The 21209-nt window shown below is 44.8% G+C and overlaps 1 protein-coding gene across 1 annotated transcript in view; it reads left to right on the forward strand.

The window, feature by feature from the left end:
* Positions 1 to 3887: 3887 nt before the first annotated feature.
* The window catches only part of Bend4 (BEN domain containing 4), a 29741-nt gene continuing 12419 nt past the window's right edge, over positions 3888 to 21209 (forward strand). The window contains exons 1-2 of the mRNA XM_070013184.1: positions 3888 to 4431; positions 13067 to 13633. Of these exons, the coding sequence (XP_069869285.1) occupies positions 3888 to 4431; positions 13067 to 13633 (1111 nt within the window). The remainder of the gene's footprint in view (positions 4432 to 13066; positions 13634 to 21209) is intronic.

Below are 21209 nucleotides of genomic sequence, written 5' to 3' on the forward strand. Positions count from 1 at the left end.
CTCTGAATAGTTGGGCACCGGTGGCTTACACCTGTAATCCTAGCTACTCAGGAGACTGAGATCTGAGGATCATGGTTCAAAGCCAGTCCAGGCAGGAAAGTCCGTGAGATTCTTATCTCCAATAAACCATTAGAAAACCGGAAGTGGCGCTGTGGCTCTAGTGGTAGAGTGCTCGCCTTGAGCTAAAGAGCTGAGGGAAGTGCCCAAGCCCAGTTCAAGCCCCACAACAGACCAAAACAAAAAAAGATCTCTGAAATGCCTCTAGGGTCATTCTGCCAATGTCTACAAGAATACATGAAAACCTAGGTATCTTCTATTCATATTAATCTCTATGGTCCAGGCTGGCCTTGAACTCTTGAACTTCCTGTCTCAGCTCTTAAATTCTGGGATTACAGTTATGTACCAGTATGTCTGATTATACCAGCATATTGAACAAAACTACTTAAGCAACCTGTAAGACGTTCCACATTTTCCATATAGTATTTTTCTTCTGGGCCATTCACCAGAATTACTTTTCACACTCCTTCCAATCACAACAATCATAGGCTTTTTCTAACCTGCTCATCCAAATTCTTCTAGTTTCTCCAAATTCTTACCTATTTCCTGTGTTAGTCTGTTTTGTGCTGCCATCACAGAATTATCAGAAACAGGGAAACATAAACATCAGAGATTTATTAATGCAGTTATACAGGACAAGGAGTCTAAGACTGAAGGGGTCACATCTGTTCAGGGCCCTCTCTCTGAGTCATAAGATGGTGGAAGGTATCACATGGCAGTGGGGAAAGAGATTAAACTCACAGCCTTAAGTTTCTTTGGTTTGCTCATTTTTTTTTCTTCAGTACTGGGATTTTGAAGTCAGGGTTTTGAGCAAGGGCTCATGCTTTATGTACTTGAGCTTTTTACATAGTCTTATGCTTTTGCTCCAGCCAGCTTCTGACACATAATCCTCCTACCTTTGCCTCCCATGTAGCTGACATTACAGGTGTATACCACCATGCCTGGCCCTTGAAGCTCTTTTATGGTAGTCATTAATCCATTCATGAGGATGTATCCCTTCTGACTTAAAAGATCTCTCTTTATGTCCCACCTTCCAATGCTTTGTATTGTGGATTAAATTTCCAGTATATACTTTGAGAATATTCAAACCATAGCAACTAATATCAGCAGTCAATTTGATTAAAAAAATGACCACTTTTTGATATAAGGACAGCAGGCCCCTTTAGTCTCAATGTCTTATGGTGTTTAAATAGTGAAGAGGAAATAAATTTTAAAAATACCTAAATAGAAGAGAAAATCTCCAAATGCAGGAAATCATATATTCTGTAGAAAAACAAGGATTTCTCCCCAGAACACTCCATGCCACATGCTAATTTCTTTTCAAAAGCCAAGACTTATTGGCAAATAATCTGGACGTCTAGTAGAAGAGAAATCTTTCGATTCAAGATTCAGAGCTGCTCTATAGAAAAGGAAGTGTGGGAAGGCTTGTTATCATTTATTTCCTCCAGTATATCATTCAATTTCAGCTGTCTCACATCTTCGGAGTAGCTCCCCCATTTCTCACTTATGTGCCTAAGAAACCTCTCCCTGGCATCTCATTCTCTCTCTGTGTCTTTCACCAGCATTTCATTATTTCTTAACTGTCCCTCTCCTGCTTGTCTCCCTTTCTCCTAGTGCTCCACGTGTCCTCATTTAGCCATTTTCAGAAGCCAGGGAGAAACGTTGCAAATAATGTTAAATATGATTAATATCTTGAATTCCTTGAAATATGACATGCATGAGTTACAATGAAACCTCTTTTATTTCCCCATGAAATGCTTTTGCATAATGAGAAAGAAAATGTCCTCTATGCCCTAATCAGCCCTGACAGTTCCTGGACTCCCAAATACTTTTTATTTATGGCATTATTTATTTCATCTTTAATAAAGGGAGGGGGTGTGTAGCACCCTCTGAGGAGCCTGCAGCAGAGAGGGAGACAGTCTGGGGCGGAGGAACACAGAAGCCGAACCAGCAAAGAACAGAGAGAAGTCATCCAAAGGGAGACTTCCTGTGAAATGTGAGGCCAAAGCCTCAGACCCCAGAAGAATAATGGGTCACTTTCCCAACACTAAAAGGAAAGCTCAGCAGAGGAAACTTCAGAGTAGAGAAATCACTGTTTTACATGAAGGAGCACCCATGACTGTAATCTGTATTACAAGAATGAAGGCTGGAAACTAAACCTTGGAGCAGGAATTGAAGGTATTGGTGTTGGCCCAGTGGAAGGTTACTTTGAGATAGGGAGGCATGGACTCTACTTTAGAGGGGCTGAGAGAAGCGAGGACCTTCTTCTGTATTTGAAGATATTTGTGCCACCTGAGGTCAGGGTGGGGGCTCCTTCAAACCATTGAGATCTTATTCTTACAACGATTGAAATTGGGTGCTCTCCTAGACACCGTGACCTGCTGCTGTCACCAGCTTCAGTGACTATGGGTAACTCAGAGTTAAATAGTTTTTAGGCCACCTTGGCACTCCCAGAGTACACGTATATGTCTATTAAACAATGTTGTGGTAAGAACTCACTATCCCAATGCCAGGGGTCGGTCGTTTATTTTTATGTTAATATTCCCTTCCATTGTATAGTCTACTTACTATAAACAGTAAGGACTTGGGTCAGGCTTGGTGGTGCGTGCTTGTAATCCCAGCCTTAAGGAGGCCGATGAGGCAGGAGAAGCTGGAAACCAGTGTGGGCTACAAGGCAGGGCAGTCCGCTGGCTGGTGCCATCGAAGCCAGTGTGGGCTACAAGAAAAGCTGCAGTCTCAAAAGGCACCCCTCCCCTCTGCCCAGAAATAATAATAATAATAATGATGGTCTGCACCGGCTGTGTGGCTGAACCTCGCTCTCCTCCGCGTCTGACTTGGGCCTGCACGTCAGGGAAATGGGTACAAATGCAGGCTCTCTCCGGGGCTCCGTCTGGGGAACGAAGGAATCAATGTGTAAATACGGTGTCCTGTGCGCCCCTGAGATCTGCTTACGCGCGGGCCGGGGCCGGGGCCGGGGCCAGGGCCGGGGTCGGAGGGCGCGGGGCGCCCCCCCCCCCGCCCCGGACGGCGCGAACTCCAAGCCTCGACGTGGACCGAGTTCTCTGACATTCTCTTCCGAATGTTGGGGAGCACTTTTCCCTCTGGAAGAACTCCCCGCACCTTCCACCCGGGCGCTCGCGCGACCCCGCCCTAATTGCCAGGACCCACCCCCACCCCCCACCCCTGCGTGCAATTCCCGGAGTGAGAGGTCACGCCGGGGGGGGGGGGGGCGCCTCCCGCCCATTTCCGTAGCTCGAACCCCGCCGGCGGCCGCAGACGCCTCGAGTCTACCTCTGGGTCTCCCAAGTCTCGCCCACACCGGGACCCGGGTCCCCAGCTCTTTTCACCTGTTACCAGGACGCCCTCCAGGTCTCGCCCCCCCCTCCCCGCCCCCAGACGTCCCCTTTTCCCTCCAGCCCTCCCCCTCTCCCCCTACCCCCTCCACCCCGGCCGCGGCTCGGGGCGCCCGGGCCCGGTCGGCCCGCGGCGGCGCCAGGCCCCGCCCCCGCCCCCATCATCATTAGCAGATATTACCCTAAACACTTGCTCTTTACCTCCGTTCTCCCTGCAGGCATTGGCGCGGCGGCCTGTCAATCAGCGCTCGGGCGGCAGCCCCCCGCGCGGGGGCTCGGAGATGCCAGGCTCGGCGACAGGCGGCGGCGGCGGCGGCCACGGCGCAGACACACACCCTCCCACTCGCGCGCTCGGGAGCGGAGCCGGCGGGCGGGCGGCCGAGGCGCCCTCGGAGCCCAGCGCCAGGCTGGGAGGAGGAGGCGGAGGAGGAGGCGGAGGAGGAGACGCGCGACGGGGACCCGGCCCGGAGGCGCGGAATGGAGGAGGAGATGCAGCCGGCGGAGGAGGGGCCCAGCGTCCCCAAAATCTACAAGCAGCGCAGCCCCTACAGCGTCCTGAAGACGTTCCCCAGCAAGCGCCCGGCGCTGGCCAAGCGCTACGACCGACCCACCCTGGTGGAGCTGCCGCCGGGGCGGCCGCCGCCCCCGCCGCCCTTCGCGCCCCACGCCGCCGTCTCCATCAGCAGCAGCGAGCCGCCGCCGCTGCCGCCGCCGCCGCCGCTGCCGCCGCCGCCGCCGCCGCCGCCGCCGTTCCCGACGCAGACTTCCTACCCGCCCGCGGCCGGCCGGGCCGCCGCCGCCGCCGCCTCCTCGTCGTCGCCTTCCTGCGCGCCCGCCGCGTCCCAGGGCCACCTGAGGACTCCGGCGCCGCCGCCGCCGCTGCCGCCGGCCCCGGCCCCGGCCCCCGCCGCCTCCTCGTCGTCCTCCTTCGCCGCCGTCGTCAGGTACGGCCCCGGCCCACCGGGGGCCGCGGGCGGCAGCCTCGCGGCTAGCGACAGCGCCAGTCTGGAACTCAGCGCAGGTACCAACTCCGGGGCGCAACTTTCCCTTCCCGCCACGGCGGGGTGCGGGAGGGATCCGGGCGAGGGAGGGGCGCGCGACCCCCCGCGTGCGCCCGGGCAGGGGAAATGGAAGGGGAGGGCCGCGGGAGCGGGGGCTGCGCCCAGCCGGTAGGGTGGGGGGAGAGCAGTCCGGGAGGCCTCCCTGCGTTCCCGCACCCCGCCCGCAGCAACTTCTGGAAGATTCCCCGGCGCCTCCAGGTTCTTGGCTTCCGACGGCACGCGCGCGCGCGCCTAACAGGTGGCTCCTTTCGAGGTGCGGCGGCGGCGGCGGCGGGTGGGCGGCTGGGGTCCCCCCGACCCGAGGGGACGGGGAGAGGGGGCGGATGCCCCGAGGTGACAGCCGCGACCGACGGCGGTGAGGGACAGTCCAGGGGCGGCTGGCTGCGAGGGGACGGGGCGCTTCAGTCTCGGATGCTCCACTTCTCCTAACACTTCTATCCGCCCCCCCTCTCCTGCCCACGTTTGTTTTTCCTTCTCTCCAGTTCTGTCTATCGCTGTGTCTCGCTCTGTCTCGGTCGCCTGGTCTTTTCCTCCATCTCTTGGACGCGATCACTCCAAGATCACTCCAGCTCCCAGTAAGCCCTTCTTTCTCGGCGCGTCTCGGCCCCCTGGCCGCGTCCACGCCCAAAGTCCCAGCCCCGGCCGGCCGGTGCACTGGACGCTGCCCTCGGGCGCTCGAAGCGTTAGGGCTGGGGTCTGCGGGCGGCAGTCTCCCCTCTTCTCCCCGGCACCCCCAGCGCCAGCTCCACTGGGACCCTGGTCGCCTCGCCGTGGTGTCCTGGCCCTCCCGAGCTTCTCTCCCCCCCCCCCCCCCCCCGCTCCTCCACCTTGTAGACGTGTCTCTTGGAAGGTGGGGGGGGGAGAGCGCACGCGCCCCGAGGGGTCTCAAGACGCTTCTGGATCGGGAATCTGCGAGCAGACCCCGGGGAAGGCCGGCGCACTGCAGGACTTGGGAGGGACGCGGCTTGGTGGAGAGGCCGTTGCTTGAGGCCTGCACCCAAGGGCGAGCCCCGCTCCCTGAGGACCCACAGGCCGGTTCATTAGCTTGTGTGAACTAAAGTTCCTTCTCACGGCGCTTTTTAAAGTTTTCTAAATTCTGCCTATTAGTAAACGGGAGTGTTTTTTTTATTCTCCCTCTTTTCCCTAGTGAAAATAGCAGCGCTTTGTCTCTCAATGAGTTATAGATGAGCTAAACGTTCAACTGTTTGTCAATATTTTGACACGTGAGGGATTGGTTTTGAGCAAGAAAAATCTAATTACAGGTTATCAGGGATGTTCTGTCACATCCCTCACAGATTTGGAGACGTGTGAAGGTTTTGAGTGGGAATCTTGCATTCTTGGGGGGGGTGGCTCCCCCCACCTCCAGTTGCAGTTGGCCCAATATTCCATTGTGTTTTATATTCATTGTTAGCTGCTTGCCTGTTTGCATTTCCCTCATTTTTCTTCTTTGAGGTTCATGTACCCTCTGGAGATTGGGATCTTATTCATGCGCGTTTATTTCCCTGTTCTGGCATATCCTTTTTTATGTTGTTTCTTTTGCAGTTTGGGTCCATTTTCCATCTTGTTTATTCTTTGCTTAACCTTGGTTCCACCATGTCCACTGGGGATTCCCCCTCCCCCTTTACAAAAGAGCTTGGTTCAGCTTTTCATCTCCTTGTACTCATCCTTTCAGGCTTTGCTGACTATCTTCCAATCTTTTACTTCCCTTTATACATTGTAAATCTGCCTCCTCTCATTCCTGTTTTTATCTATAGCTTAACCTTGTTTTTCCTGGACATGTCCATATTGTAGGTTTCTTTGTGCTGCAGACACTTGCCATCTTCCCAGAGTTCCTCTGGCTCTGAAAGTTTCTCTGCTATTTTCCTCTCATGTGGTGGGATTTTGTTTTGTGGCCCCAACCCTCTTTCTCATTCTGTTTGTTTTGTCACTGACCTCTGGTAGACATGAATATTGTTCACTATAAAGGTGTGAAGGAGCTTTTTGGATACCCTTCGAACTTCCCTGTTTCAAAGGCTACTTTTTAAATATTTATTTATTTAGGCAGTCCTGGGGTTGAACTCAACCTTCTGAAGTCCTAGGGAGGGTAGATAACACAGAGACTGGCTGACTGCCTACTACTTGGTAGAAAGATGAGAAATGGAATGTAGATTACTTCTACAAATTGAGTAAAATATTACAGAGGCAAAAGATGGAAAAGGCCATAGAACTATAAAATCACAGATTGTGGTCATTTTACTCATCAGTGGACAAAGCCATCTCAACAGGCACAGAGATGTGAGTGGCCATCAGAAGGACAGCACCTAGATCGCTGATTGGTTCTTGGAGGAACTAATGGTACCACTTTGAACCAATAAGCTCATGTACACACCAGGGCCATTTAAACACATGGGGTGGGGCCTGCTTTGCCTGTTGAACCCTCAGAACAATGTGATATCTAACTGCAGAATTGCATACCACCTAGTAAACTGAAAATTGTAAAACTTCAATATGATCACGTGAGTCCGGATAGGAGAAGCAAAGCTGACTGTCCAAGGTAAATGCAGTGAAAAGATGAAAGGGTTGAAGTGAATTTTATTTGCTATTAAGTGCCATAAGCCATCGAGAAGAGAAACATGATTAAAAATAGATTTTTTCAACAATCTTATAAAATCTTATGAAGAGTATAATTTTCCTTAAAAGGGGTAATACACCATGGTTTTAAAAGCATATTTTTCCTCAGTGGGAGGCTTAGAGTTAAAACCCACGTAGATCTTGATATGCAGCCTAAATTTGGCATCAGGAAATGGGAAATTGCATCTTTAAGCAGAGTACAATCAAAAATGAATTACAATAAATCCTATATAATTGCATAGGTCATTCTCTTTAATGAGATTTTATTAACCTGACTGTCAAGCTTTTGAGTCAGGCAGATATTTTATCTTCTTCAACTGATAAAAGTGTCAGCTATAAACCACCATATAAATATTCATAAATCTACACATCTGTGGCAGCCTATCAGCATCATTCTTTTGGACATTAAAAGCATTCTAATTACTTTCTGTCTAGCAGAGCTGAAATGCTGCCTGTTATAGTATGTGCTTGGCAGGCATGATTGCTTTTGTTTGCCATCACAAATAGCAGCATCCTATTTTATATACCGATGGTCCAGAAAATATTCAGGGATTGACTGAGCAGGATGAATATTAGGAAGCACCATCTGGTTTTGATAGCACTGAGTATATTAACTCATCTGTTAATTTTTGACACATCATTGATTTATTTATTTAGAAAAATTGCATGCTGTTTTGCTGTGTTGATGTTGTCATTATGAAAAAAAATTGGATGGCATTTTTCTTAAAAAAAAAAAAAAAAGACATTGTTCAAAGGGTGATGCTTTCATTTCCGAACTTTTATTTTCTATTCCAAGAACTCCTCTCTTAAAAAGACGTGAATTTAGTATTTTAAGGAAATCATCTATTTTGAACTACTTGAAAGCTTTTATGGAAGATATGTGAATATATGACAGGCCCCTAAAAATTTTCTGCTTCTCCATTTTTAATATTAATATATTTCACCCTAAAGTGGTCTAAAATCAAAAGGTTACCACTAATCTTGAGTACTGTGATCTCCCTCATAGAAACAGGATTCTCCCGGGGATCTTCTGTGCTGGCACATTCTGTGCAGTCTTTCCTTACAAACAGGGCATTAAAGTAGGGAGGCTGTGTGATTGTCTACTTCCCCTCCCTTCTCTTAGTCACTTATCAGATTTAGGATGGATTAAACATTTAAATGCAGAAGAATTTCTAGGAATGAAAATTTTAATTAAAAAATAAAGGCATGACTTGAGATTTTTTTTGAATCAGGCCAAGCATCATTTGCAGTATGATACTATCTCCCAAGAGGCTGTACAATAAAGCAAAATGAATGAGAAGTGGTCATTTTTAAAGTGCTTTGTGGTTGTGATTTATTACTGTTTTTCAAGTATTTCCTTTTAGTGAAGTTGGGATAAAGCAGGCAGTTTTAAAGCCCCTTTGTATGCTGTTGACTCGGATTCTCTGCCATCTTTGACTAGAACATCTTTATGACTAGAACAAAAAAGTTGAAAAAAATCAAAATACTTGTTCATACTATGCTCAGTTAAGACTCATGATCAAAGCCAGGCACTGGTGGCTTACACTTGTAATCCTAGCTACTCAGGAAGCTGAGATCTGAGGTTCAGGGTTCAAAGCCAGCCTGGGCAAGGAAAGTCCGTGAGGCTCTGATCTCCAGTTAACCGCCAGAAAACCAGAAGTGGTGCTATGGCTCAAGTGGTAGAGTGCTAGCCATGAGCTGAAGAGCTCAGGGACGCCAAGGCCCAGAGTTCAAGCCCCAGGATCAACAAAAAAAGAAAAGCAAAAAGAATAATCATAATCAAGGCGAATGGCGGTGACTCATGCCAGTACTCCCAGCTACTCAGGAGTCTGAGATCTGAGGATCGAAATTTGAAGCCAGTCTGGGCAGAAAAGTCCCCATAAGATTCTTATCTCCACTTACATACTCAAAAACTAGAAGTGAGGCTGTGGCACAAAATGGTGGAGTGCTAGCCCTGAGCACAAAGCGTCTCAGGGACAGTGCCCAGGCCCTGAGTTCAAGACCTACAACCGATCAAAACAGAAAAATCAATGATCAACAGACATTCCATTGTGTTGGTATGACAACTATAAACTTCACTTATAATGGGCATCACACTGCACTTACATGTCTAATTACATTCATCTAGAAAGCTTAAGTATCACTATTTGCAATATAAAGTGGAGAGAGTTGCTGTTTCTTCCACCAAATGTAGTAGTCATATTTTTCAAAATATTGCTTATTAGTGTAAAATCATACTGTTAAGATAATGTAATGAAAAAGAAAAAATTTAACTTGAAATGTCTTACTGGTTTTTCTTTTTTTTTTTGGAGGGGGGTTCCGGTTTTGGGGCCTGAACTCTGGGCCTGGGCGCTGTCCCTTAGCTCTTCAGCTCAAGGCTAGCGCTCTACCACTTGAGCCACAGTGCCACTTCCAGCTTTTTTTCTTTTTGCTTATGTAGTGCTGAGGAATGGAACCCAGGGCCTCATGCATACAAGCCAAGCGCTCTACCACTGAGCCACCTTCCCAGCCCCCTTACCAGTTTTTCTATATCCAGAGAATGAATGTAGAATGAAGCCTTTCCAAAACTGCAGGCAAGAACTATTTTGATTGTAACTCTTTTCTGATATTGAGTGTACTTTAATAGATTATCTTCATAATGTAGTATATTACATAATGATTTTTTTCTCAGCATGTTATGAGTTTATCCTTCAATTAAGAAAACAAATCACACTTGTCCCTAAGTCAGTTTTTTTCCCCTTAAAAATCTATGTTATAATGTGATTCATCAATATGATTAAAACTACTGAGTATTTTGTAGGACAATGGACAGATATATTTGAGCAGCCTCTTGTTAAGCAATACTGTTTCAGCCTATCCTTGTATATTTGTCCCTTTTATCAAGGTTATGTTAAAGGTGTATAGACGGAAATCAATTGGGACAAGGCTGATTAAAATGCAAACAGTAAATACAACTTCAGGTCTAGAATGGGATTATAGGATTAAAATGAATGAAAACTGCTGTTGTGCTAGAATTGAACATTCCCAATCAATATCATTCTTTGATTTTACTAATAAAAGAACAAAAACCAGGAAGTAAAATAATGAGAGTGGAACATCTTAAGCCTTCACTTTCTTATTTAAATAGTTAGGTCATTGTAAAGAAATGGCATCCAAAGTATTTATGAGACTTAGGACAGAAATGTAAAGCAGGCCCGTGTAACATGTATGAAGTAATTGAAAAGCTTGAATGAAGCTAATCTGCTGTAAAGTAAAATACGTTTCATTTATTCACTTGCATTGACAGATACCTTTCATAATGACCTGACTTGCCTTTGGGGATTTTCAGACAAACCCATGGTCTTCTCTTTCTACTCTGCCTCATCTTCCATCCTGAGGAGAGATTTCACATACGTAGAAATGCCCAGTCTATATACTTTGAGCTCTGGTACCATGGTCTGTCTGGATGGATAGCTCAAGAAAGAGGCCAGCATTAACCCCTTAAAGTTTATGTAGGGAATTTGTAGATCTTGAGGATTTTGCTATAGGGAGATGATAGGCTGGAAGAGGAGAGTCAGTCAGGCTTGGGAGAGTAAGGAATTACTATCCCAAGGGTGGTGTCTGCCATCTTAAGGTGGTCCTGTCATCCCACCCCAGGCAAATAAGTTTGGAAATACTATGAACCAAGGTCTCTGTGTTATTGATAAGAACCCTGCCTCACATCCAGTCAGGTTTTTGTTGTTGTTTTTGTCGGTCATGGGGCTTGAACTCTGGGCCTTGGCCCTGTCCCTGAGCTCTTCAGCTCAATGCAAGCACTCTACCACTTGAGCCACAGTGCCACTTCTGTTGGTTTTCTGTTGGTTAATTGGAGATAAGAGTCTTATGGACTTTTCTGCCCAGGCTGGCTTTGAACTGTGATCCTCAGATCTCAGCCTCCTGAGTAACTAGGATTACAGGTGTGAGCCACCGGTGCCTGGCCCAGTCAGTATTTCTTGAGGCACTGTGCTGGCCCTTCCTCCTCAGTGTAGTCTAATCACTTTGATGGAAGAGATCTGGTCTCTGAGTTGGGAAAAGTCTGGGATGGTATCATCATACAGATTGGGGAGAAGTAAGGGGTACAAAGCATCTTCCTATGGACTTTCTAAATATCCTTTGAGTCAGTGGATTGAAACTAAGGCCTAGCATGTACACTGCTGCTGATCTGTATCTCTGCCCTTTTTTAAAAGATTTTTTTTGAGACAAAATGTTTTGCTAGTTTCTAGACTTGGATTCAAAATCCTCTTTTCTCAATCTCTCAGGTAGCTAAGATTACAGGACTGTGTCTCCATGTCTGGCTGTATTATTACTATTACTCTTTTGATGGCACTGGAGTTTTAACACAAGCCCTATTTTTTCAGATAGGAAGGCCCCCTCACTGAGATCATCCTACCTGTCCTTATCACATAGCTGAGGTGACAGATATGCATTATGACACTTGGCCTATTTGTTGGACCTAGCTAACTTTTTACCTAGGCTAGCCTGAAACTATGATCATCCTAGTCTCGGACTCCTGGGCCTGCAGCTGGGATTATAGGTGTTAGCCACAACTTCCAGCTTTTTTTGTTTGTTTGTTTCTGCTTCTTATCTTCCTTTCCTGTTCCTTTTCCTTTCTCCCTCCCTCCCTTTTTCCCTTCCCTCCCCATGTGCCTCAGTTTCCCAAGTATACCTACAGGTGCACACTACAGTGCCTGTTTAACACAGAGGCCTCTTAAAGTGTTGTATCTATGGCTGCATGCCTTATATCTTGTAGAGGGTTTATTACAATCTTTCCAGCCTCATGGAGGCCCTTAAGCTTCTCATCATGTTTTACCTTAAAAGTTTCTTTTTCTTCCAGAAAAAAAGTGCAGCTAGTTAGCATTTTCAGGGACAGCCAGTGGCTAGCTGTATTTCTATCATAGAATTATTGGCATCTGCAGTCTCCGGTATTATTTTTTGTTGTTGCAAAATTTTTTGGGGGGGTGGGGGGTAAGCAGAGGGGAAATAAGAGACATCCTCTTACCACTATGTAAGTCCTGCAAAGTATCATTCCATTTATAATAGCCCATTGTAGAGTATAGCAAGGAAAAAGAGAAGCAGCCTTATGACATATTCAGGCTGTTTTTCAAGAACCTTAGGCTGACAGCAGTAACATTTTTCACAAATTGGGAGGGCTTTTTTTCTTTATTTTTGCTTGGGTTTTCGGTTTGCTTTCTGCTTTTCACTGCTTGTTAGATGCTTTAGAATTCATGAATGTGGGCTACTTGATGCCGTATTAGGAGATCTGACAGTCTGATGGAAGTGTCTCTGAGAAGAGGCACAAGTGATTTTTCAAATGATGCTGATTGAGGGCAGCATAAGCATTAACCTTGACGAATCCAAGTTAGCAGGTAAATTAAAAAGCAGCACAGTGAACACATTTGTTAGATAAACCACAGTTTTGTGCTCATCCTTTGCTTATAGACGTACTCTTTGTTTTACCTGAGATTTCTAGTGAGCTCTACAAAAAGACTTATCTCTCTTCTCCACTTTGCATCTGGAGCTGCGTTCTCTCGACAGGGATTGTATCAGCTGATTAATAGCAAGGGCATGAGGGCACTCCAGAAATAGAAGTAATGATTGCTGTAAGCCCTCCTATCAATGAAGAATTGAGTATCAGTGGCCAGCTCAATTCATTAGAGTAAAGATATTAATGAAACCAAAGGTGTACAATTAGATCTGTGCAGACCAATGAATGCTACAGAGAGGAAAATCTCCCCGGGGCCTAGGGTCAAAGCCCAGTTCATTCTTAGAGGAAGGGGTGGGATCCCTCATCAGGCCTTTCAGGAATCTGTGTCTTGTTAATAGGGGATTCGTTGCCTTGATTTATGACAGAAGCTAGAAATGCCTATTTTTTTAAAATATGGTTGAACATCAAGTCAAAATTGAGGACTTTGCATCTTCCTTGCCTTTGGCTGTCAGCCACTGATGTTTCTTTTTATTTCTTTTCAGAGAGTCGTATGATCTTGGATGCTTTTGCCCAGCAATGCAGTCGTGTTCTTAGTCTCTTAAATTGTGGAGGAAAACTTCTGGACTCCAACCATTCTCAATCTATGATTTCTTGCATAAAGCAAGAAGGCTCTAGTTACAATGACAGACAAGAACCATGTCACATTGGGAAAGGGGTCCACAGCCAGACCTCAGACAATGTCGACATAGAGATGCAATATATGCAAAGGAAACAACAAACTTCTGCCTTTTTGAGAGTTTTTACCGACTCCCTCCAAAATTACCTACTCTCGGGGAGCTTCCCGACTCCGAACACATCATCGGTCAGTGAGTATAGCCACCTGGCCGACGTGGATCCTCTTTCAACCTCCCCTGTGCATACACTAGGTGGTTGGACTTCTCCAGCAACATCTGAATCTCATGGTCACCCATCCTCTTCTACCCTGCCCGAGGAGGAAGAAGAGGAGGAAGAGGAAGGCTACTGTCCTCGATGCCAAGAGCTGGAGCAGGAGGTTATTTCACTGCAGCAGGAAAATGAAGAGCTCAGAAGGAAACTAGAGAGCATCCCAGGTACGCTGCCATATTACTTGCAGGACATTGCAACTCTTTTCATTGGTCTTGTTATTAATCTGTAAGCATATATGTTGTATGTAACTTATTTATTCTTGCCAGCAGTTTAGAAAATTTGGAAAAATAGACTTGCCAAGGCTTCCTTAGCCTGCCCATGACAAATAATTTTGGGATGAGGCACTTCAACATGTCTTAATCTGAAGAGTGAAAACACTTTTCATTCAAGGTTTCTTCTGCTTTTCCTCTTGAGCCACACCTCTGCTTCCGGATTTTTGATGGTAAATTGGAGATGAGAATTTTATAGACTTTCCTGCTCTGGCTAGCTTCAAAGTGGGATATGCAGACCTCAGCATCTGAGTAGCTAGGATTATAGTTGGTGAACCACCAGTGCCCAAGTATGTGTTACTGTATTAGATCATCACAGTACATATAAAAAAGTGTTAAAAAGGTAAAGTTTCTTTCAAAAGAAATGGAATTAAGTTAAAGGAAAAAAGTCACAAAAGGAAATGCTATTTGGTTTAGCTTTAGGAAGTACTGAGCGAGAATTTATTGGAAGGAAACAAACAGTGGAATTTCCAGTAAAGTAAGGTAGTCTCAACTCTCTAAGCACAATCACTGAGAAAAGTGGATATAAGATCCTGTACTTCATCTCATTTAGGATGCCATTGGATATGAGATCAATCTTATGATCAGTTGCCTGATGAGAATCAATCTTTATGCTCCACTAAAAATAGAAAAAAGAGCACTGTTAAATCTTAATTGTACATTATAATTATCTTAAGACACAATGTCTATAGACAGCAAAACCTATGGGCCTATGATCATAAGATGTGGTAAATAAAATTCCTTGAAATTCATTAAGTGCCAAATACGGGGAAGATTAAGTTGTTTGTTGATTTATTTTTGCTAGTACCAGGGCTTGAACTCAGGGTCTCTTGGCTTTTTTTTTTTTTTCAAGGTATACATTTTAGTCAAACATCTCTCCCATTGATACATTTTCAAGTTTTTTTTTCAAGGTATACATTTTAATCAAACATCTCTCCCATTTTTTTTTCAAGGTATACATTTTAATCAAACATCTCTCCCATTGATACATTTTCAAGTTTTTAAGAGGTGACCAGGCCAGACCCTTTGCTGCTTTTGCTTTGTTTTTTCCCTTTCTTTTCTCTCACTTTGCCTTCAGCCGTTTTCTCTGCCTCTGGTTCATCCATACTGGGTACTGTCCATGCTGGTCTAAAAGAGTTTTTTTGTTTCTCTTAATTTCAGTCTCCATCTTCATGTCATCATTTTCATCCTTCTCCACACAATCCATTTTCTCCTGGCAATGTTTGGGTGCCACCACGTTGCTATTTCTTCAACATCTTTCATGAAAACATCACCATTGACTTTGAGAATACTTTTAAGTCTGTTGAGTTCCTTTGGGGCATTCTTCTTTGTCTTCTCAGCACGCATTTTTCCTTTTCTACTTACTCTGTAAACTTTTAGACATGCTTCACCAGAGGCTACACCGCACCAACCACGAGCAACACTCCGCTGACAGGCAACACGCCGACCGGACGCGCACGCTCCCGGCTTCCCTTGGCTTTTTCGCTTACAGCTGGTGCTCTACTACTTGAGCTATGCCTCCAGGTCCAGCATTTTACTTGTTAATTAGAGATAGAGTCTCATGGACTTTCCTGCCTGAGCACAGTCCTCCAAGACTCAACCTACTGAGTAGCTAGGATTTTATTACCAGTTCCTGGCTTATTACTGATTTTTAAAATTTTTAAAATTGTGTGTGTGTGTATGTATGTGTATGTGTGCATGCAGGTACGCTAGTACTAGGGCTATAACGCAGGGCCTGGGTGTTGTCCCTGAGCTTTGTTGCTCAAGATTGGCACTCTGCTACTTGAGTTACACCTCTCCTTCCCGCTTTTTGATGGGTAATTGGATATAAGAGTTTTATAGCTTTGCTGCCTGGGCTGGCTGTGAACTGTGACCCTCAGATTTCAGCCTCCTGAGTAACTGGGATTACAAATTGGATCCTCCAGCACCTGGCTTTATTTTTTTAATCAAATTTTTATTTTGTGTATGTAATTATGTGACATAGTATTATGGGATACAGGTACAAAGGCTACTATAGTGAAAAAATTAACACCCACCTCAGTTACCCTTTTATGATATTTTTTTGGTAAGAGCAGCTAAATTCTACAGACTAGAAAACTAACTTTGGATTATGTAATAATGATCCTGTTAGTCCACTGTTGTCATTTTCCAAGTGAAAAGATTAAAAATTTATAGATCAATAATGTCAGGTTTTAGATAAAGGAATTTTACAAGAACAAAAGGTCCTTCTAGTGGCTGCAGTGCAGACATGTGCTGTTTGCTAGCTGTGGCTTTTGGCAAATCATTTACATTCTGAGTCTCAGTTTCCTCTTTCATTAAGCAAGCTTAACCGTTCTGAAAGTACTAATTCAGTAAGTAGTGAGTACCTGGCTCTTCCAATGAGCAAATGTCAACTTGAAGTAAGAGTTGTCAGGTGCATGCCTACAATGTCAACACTGGGGAGCCTGAGCCAGGGATCCTGAGCTCCAGGTCAGGCTGGGCTTCTTAGCACCCTGTCTTAACCCAAAGAAAAAAGAAAAAGAGGGAGATCATTCTGTGCTTTTAAGTACTTTTCCTGGGTTAAAAGTCACTGTTCTGACCTTTTAAAGAGGCCATGTTTATTAGGGGTCTTCAGTCCACTGTATTTTGTCTCTTCCCACTTTCAGTCATTTGCCATTCTTGGATTCCACTTCTCATGGATCTGTGGGTTTGGACCCTCCTCCTTTTCCCTCTGCCTTCATTGAGGCCCATCTCATAACTGATCCTTACAAGGGTCTCACTGCTCCTTTCCCAAATTCCCAGCGGTTCTGCTTTAGCAGCCCCATATCCTAAGTGGCAGAAAACCATAAGGACTAGACATACTCTGTGGAGCAAATTCTAGAACCCCCAGGATGACCCTTGAGGCCCTTTAGTTCCAAGGTCATTGTTTTTAGAAATACAACCCTCACTGCCCATCAGTTACCCAGCATTCCAGTTTACTGGACAATTTATGGCTCTGGCAGCCAGATAATTCTATACCTCTAGTCTTCTTTTTTTTTTTTTTTGGTCAGATGGGGGGCCTGAACTCTGGTCCTGGGTGCTGTCCCTCAGCTCTTCAGCACAAGGCTAGCACTCTACCACTTGAGCTACAGTGCCACTTCTGCCTTTTTCTCTTATGTGGTGCTGAGGAATCGAACCCAGGGCCTCATGCGTGCAAGGCAAGTACTCTACCACTGAGCCACCTTCCCAGCCCACCTCTAGTCTTCCTTATTCCTGCTAATCTTCTTAATGCAGTTGAGAAATTGCTGGGTATCCTGAGTACACAGATGCTCTCCTGTGTAATAGACCCTTCCCCCAGCTCCAAGGCAAAGTTAAGGACTTTCTGTAGTTCACAGTACATACTTGTTAGGTTGTCATAAAGGGAGTGTTTGCTTTGTGTGTTTCTCTTGATGCCCTGATAAGAGAGGCTAGTCATGTGAGGTCCTTAAGGGTAGAGATTTAGCCTCTCTTGGTTGAATTCTCATATTCTAGTCTACTATCTGGCATACCATTGCAGCTGTACACATGAATTGAACTGAAACAGGATGCTGTCATTATCAAAAATACAACTTCATTTTTTCTTTTTTTCTTCTTGTTTTTTTATTGTGAAAATACTGTACAGAGGGGTTACAATTACATGGGCAAGGTAAATGAGTACATTTCTTATCAAGCATTGTTGCCTCCTCCTATACTTCCCCTTCCCACCCCCCCACCCCCATCCCCACATTACTACCCCCCCTGCCAAAATTGTAAGGTTCGTTTTTCAACATAAGACTTGTACATTTCATTGTTGCAATGGGTCCACCTGTATCCCTATTTAAACAATTTGTTTTTTCCCTTCCCCTCCACAAATTATACTAACATCAAATACAGTGAAAGCAGGGGTTATACTGTCGGGAGGGACATACAAAGCAACAAAGAAATCATTTTATAAATACGTTAGAAACAATTGCAAGAAAGAAAAAACATTTGAATCCTTATCTTGGGGTTCATTTCGCCTAACATCACAACTGCATTTTTAAGCTGAGCATTACTTGTGGCGGATCATCTATTTCTAGAATGTGAGGAGGACCCTTAACAATGATTAAGTATACAGATTGTCAAGAGGACGGTAAGAAATGTCAGCTTCCCAGTAAATTTGTATGTGACATATTTTGAAAAGTTTTAAGCCTTCCAAAAATATGTTTCGCAAAGTATGTTAAATAATGCTTTAGGAAAGTCTAGAGAAACATAGTAGCTGAGAAGAGAAGTGAAGAGAAAAGTTGGGAGGCTGAGGAGGATTGAAAGTTCACTACCAACCTGGGGTATATAATCAAAAAAAAATCAGGAATTAGAAACACATTCTTTTCTTTTTTTTATTTTTGTCCGTTGTGGGGCCTGAACTCGGGCTTGGGTGCTGGCCCTCAGCACTTCAGCTCAAGGCTAGCACTCTACCATGTGAGCCACAGCACCACTTCCGGCTTTTTCTGTTTATGTGGTGCTGAGGAATCGAACCCAAGGCCTCATGCATGCGAGGCAAGCACTCTACCACTGAGCCACCTTCCCAGCCCCACACATTCATTCTTTTTATTTTCTTTTCTTCTTCTTTTTTAAAAAAAATTTTTTTTGGGGGGGTCTAGTCGTGGGGCCTGAACTCTGGGCCTGGGCGCTGTCTCTCAGCTCTTCAGCTCAAGGCTAGCACTCTACCTCTTGAGCCACAGCGCCACTTCCTGCGTTTTTTTCTTTTTGCTTATGTGGTGCTGGGGAATCGAACTCAGGGCCTCATGCATGCAAGGCAAGCGCTCTACCACTGAGCCACCTTCCCAGCCCCTTTAAAATTTTTTTTATTGTGAAAGTACTGTGCAGAGGGGTTACAATCACATGAGCAAGGTAATGAGTACATTTCTTATCAAGCATTGTTGCCTCCTCCTTTGTTTTTCCCCTACCATCCCTTCCCTCCCATCTCTACAATTACATTCCACCCCCCTCCACACACATACACACATTCATTCTTAATGTGAGCAAAACCAGAATTGGAGTAGTTGCTTTGGAAAAGAACTTTAATACTAATAGCTTCTTGGATAGGAAGCAGGAAGTCAGCATTAAGGGAGCCTCTGAAGAATAAACTAGTCTCTTAAATTATTGGTATCTGGCAGAAGGCACTATTAGGTACTTTCTTACATTTCAGTTAGTCCTTTCAGTACACAATAGATAATTACCTTGGTCTTAGAAGTAAGATAGTGGAATCTCAGATGTTCAGTGACTCTCCTGGAATCTCCTAAAGTTGATCCATACATTGAAAAAATAGTGCCCACCATTGCTTTAGGACTAATTCCAGAGCCTGTTTGCAAACAGTACTGACATTATCTTGGAATGCCTTAAAGACTTTGTGTTAGGTTAACTACCCTTCCTTGGCCGTGACAAAGTCTTATAGAGGATTCCTTTTTCTTGTTGACACGGAAAAGCTTCCTCTACACCCTTCTCTTCCAGTGGAGTTTTCTATGGCATTGGTTCCTGATTTATTCTCTCATTAAACTTAGTATCTGGGAGGTTCTGCAGAATATAGAAATGAGTTTTATGGAATCTCCTAGTAGTTCTGAGGCTGCAATCTTTCCATCAGCTATTGTGATTTGCTTAAATTTATGATTTGCATTGGGGAAGACCTGTGGAGGGCATAATTGGCTCCTTTAGGGCCCTATTAATTTTTAAAAATTTTTTATTTAGTTATTTATTTTTGCCAGTTCAAGCCAGGGCTTGAACTCTTCCTGAGTGCTGTCCCTGAGCTCTTTTGCTCAAGGCTAGCACTCTACCTCATTTAGCAACACCTCCACTTCCAGATTTCTGGTGGTTAATTGGCAATGAGTCTCACAGATGTTCCTGGCAAGGATGGCTTTGAACTGCCATCTTCAGCTCTCAGCTTCCTGAGGAGCTAGGATTACAGTTATGAGACACCAATGCCCAGCCCCTGTTGATCTTTAAACAGCTGTAAGCCTTGACCCAGCTCCCTATTTGGAGCCCTAAGGAAGGACTGGAATCACATATGATGCACTGGCTGGTTAGTCCCTATCTTGGAAGGTAATGGTAACATCCTTACATGGAAATTCCACACCATAATTGTCTACAGTGCTATAGACTTAAAGAACAAAGATGCAGGAGAATAGATTTCCATAATTCCCTCTCGGTGTTTCTCTAGGCAATGGGGCATTGCTCTAATATCTCCATCTTCCAGATTGAATTACTGACTTATTTTTGGCTTTTTCACAGAAAATATGTAATTGACCTTGCAGCCTCCTTGTGTAAATCTAGGCAGTTATCCAAAGAGCCCCCAGCCAAGAGCAATATTCCATATTCCAGCATGAGGAGGAAGCACCTAGAAGCTTCTGCCTTTTAAAGGCCTGGGTTGAAGAACTTCACGGAAGAGACTAAAAGATAGTGTCACTTAGAGTGCCCTAGGGAGTAGTTATTGGCTATGGATGAGCTTTGTCCTCAGCCTTCTTGGATTTCAGCCTGGTGCCCAGGCATTGTGCCCACTGCTTAAATAGAACCCCCAGTAGCTGGTAAGTACACATAAACAATTCCATCTTCTCCCAACATGTGAATCAGTTGGCCTTGGTCAGAGCTTAGCAGTGTTGCCTAAATGTTAGATGTGTGCAGTGTGGGAGAATTGGCCTGGCAGCTGCTCCAGAACTGTGAGATCAACTCTGAAGATCATAGATGCAAGGTCAGGGAGAGAGACAGTTACAGAGACACTTTTCTTACAACCATTCGGTTGTTATGCCTACTCTAATAAAAGTTTTGTATTTACAGTACAGGTTGAATATCTCATCTATAATGCTTAGTATCAGAACTGTTCCAGATGCCTGATTTTTTTTCAGATTTGGGAATATTTGTATATACATAGTAAATGAGGAATGAATGAGATGGGACCCAAGTCTAAATATGAAACCACTTACATTTCAGATTCACCTGTGCACTACAGAATACTTTGGTACACTATATATTAACAGCAACCTATCGTGTGAGATCAGTGTAGCATTGTCTGCTTGTCTTGTTGGCGCAAGATTTTGGAGCATCGTGGAAAATTTTCAGCTTTGGTATACTAAACCTGTACTGATTTTTATAAGGCTGATAAAGGAATAATCACAGCCATTATTCCACATCTAAAATGTAAATCATTGTTGGTGATTATTAATATTGGCTTGATCTTTCCTTCTGTTTTTTATGTGTGTATGTTTTTTGTTTGTTTGTTTGTTTGTCCTGGGACTTGAACTTGGGCCCTGAGTACTGTCCCTAAGCTCTTTTGCTCAAGTCTAGCACTCTACCCCTTTTATCCACAGTACCACTTCCAGTTTTCTGGTGGTTAATTGTTAAGAGTCTCACGGACTTTCTTGCCTGGCTGGCTTTGAACCAGCCTCTTAGACCTGAGTCTCCTGAGTAGCTAGGATTAAAGGTGTGAGCCAGCAGTACCCAGCTTATCTCTCCTCTCTCTCTCTCT

Source organism: Dipodomys merriami, unplaced genomic scaffold (assembly GCF_024711535.1).
Source record: "Dipodomys merriami isolate MVZ:Mamm:240054 unplaced genomic scaffold, mDipMer1.0.p SCAF_9, whole genome shotgun sequence".
NCBI lineage: Eukaryota > Metazoa > Chordata > Mammalia > Rodentia > Heteromyidae > Dipodomys > Dipodomys merriami.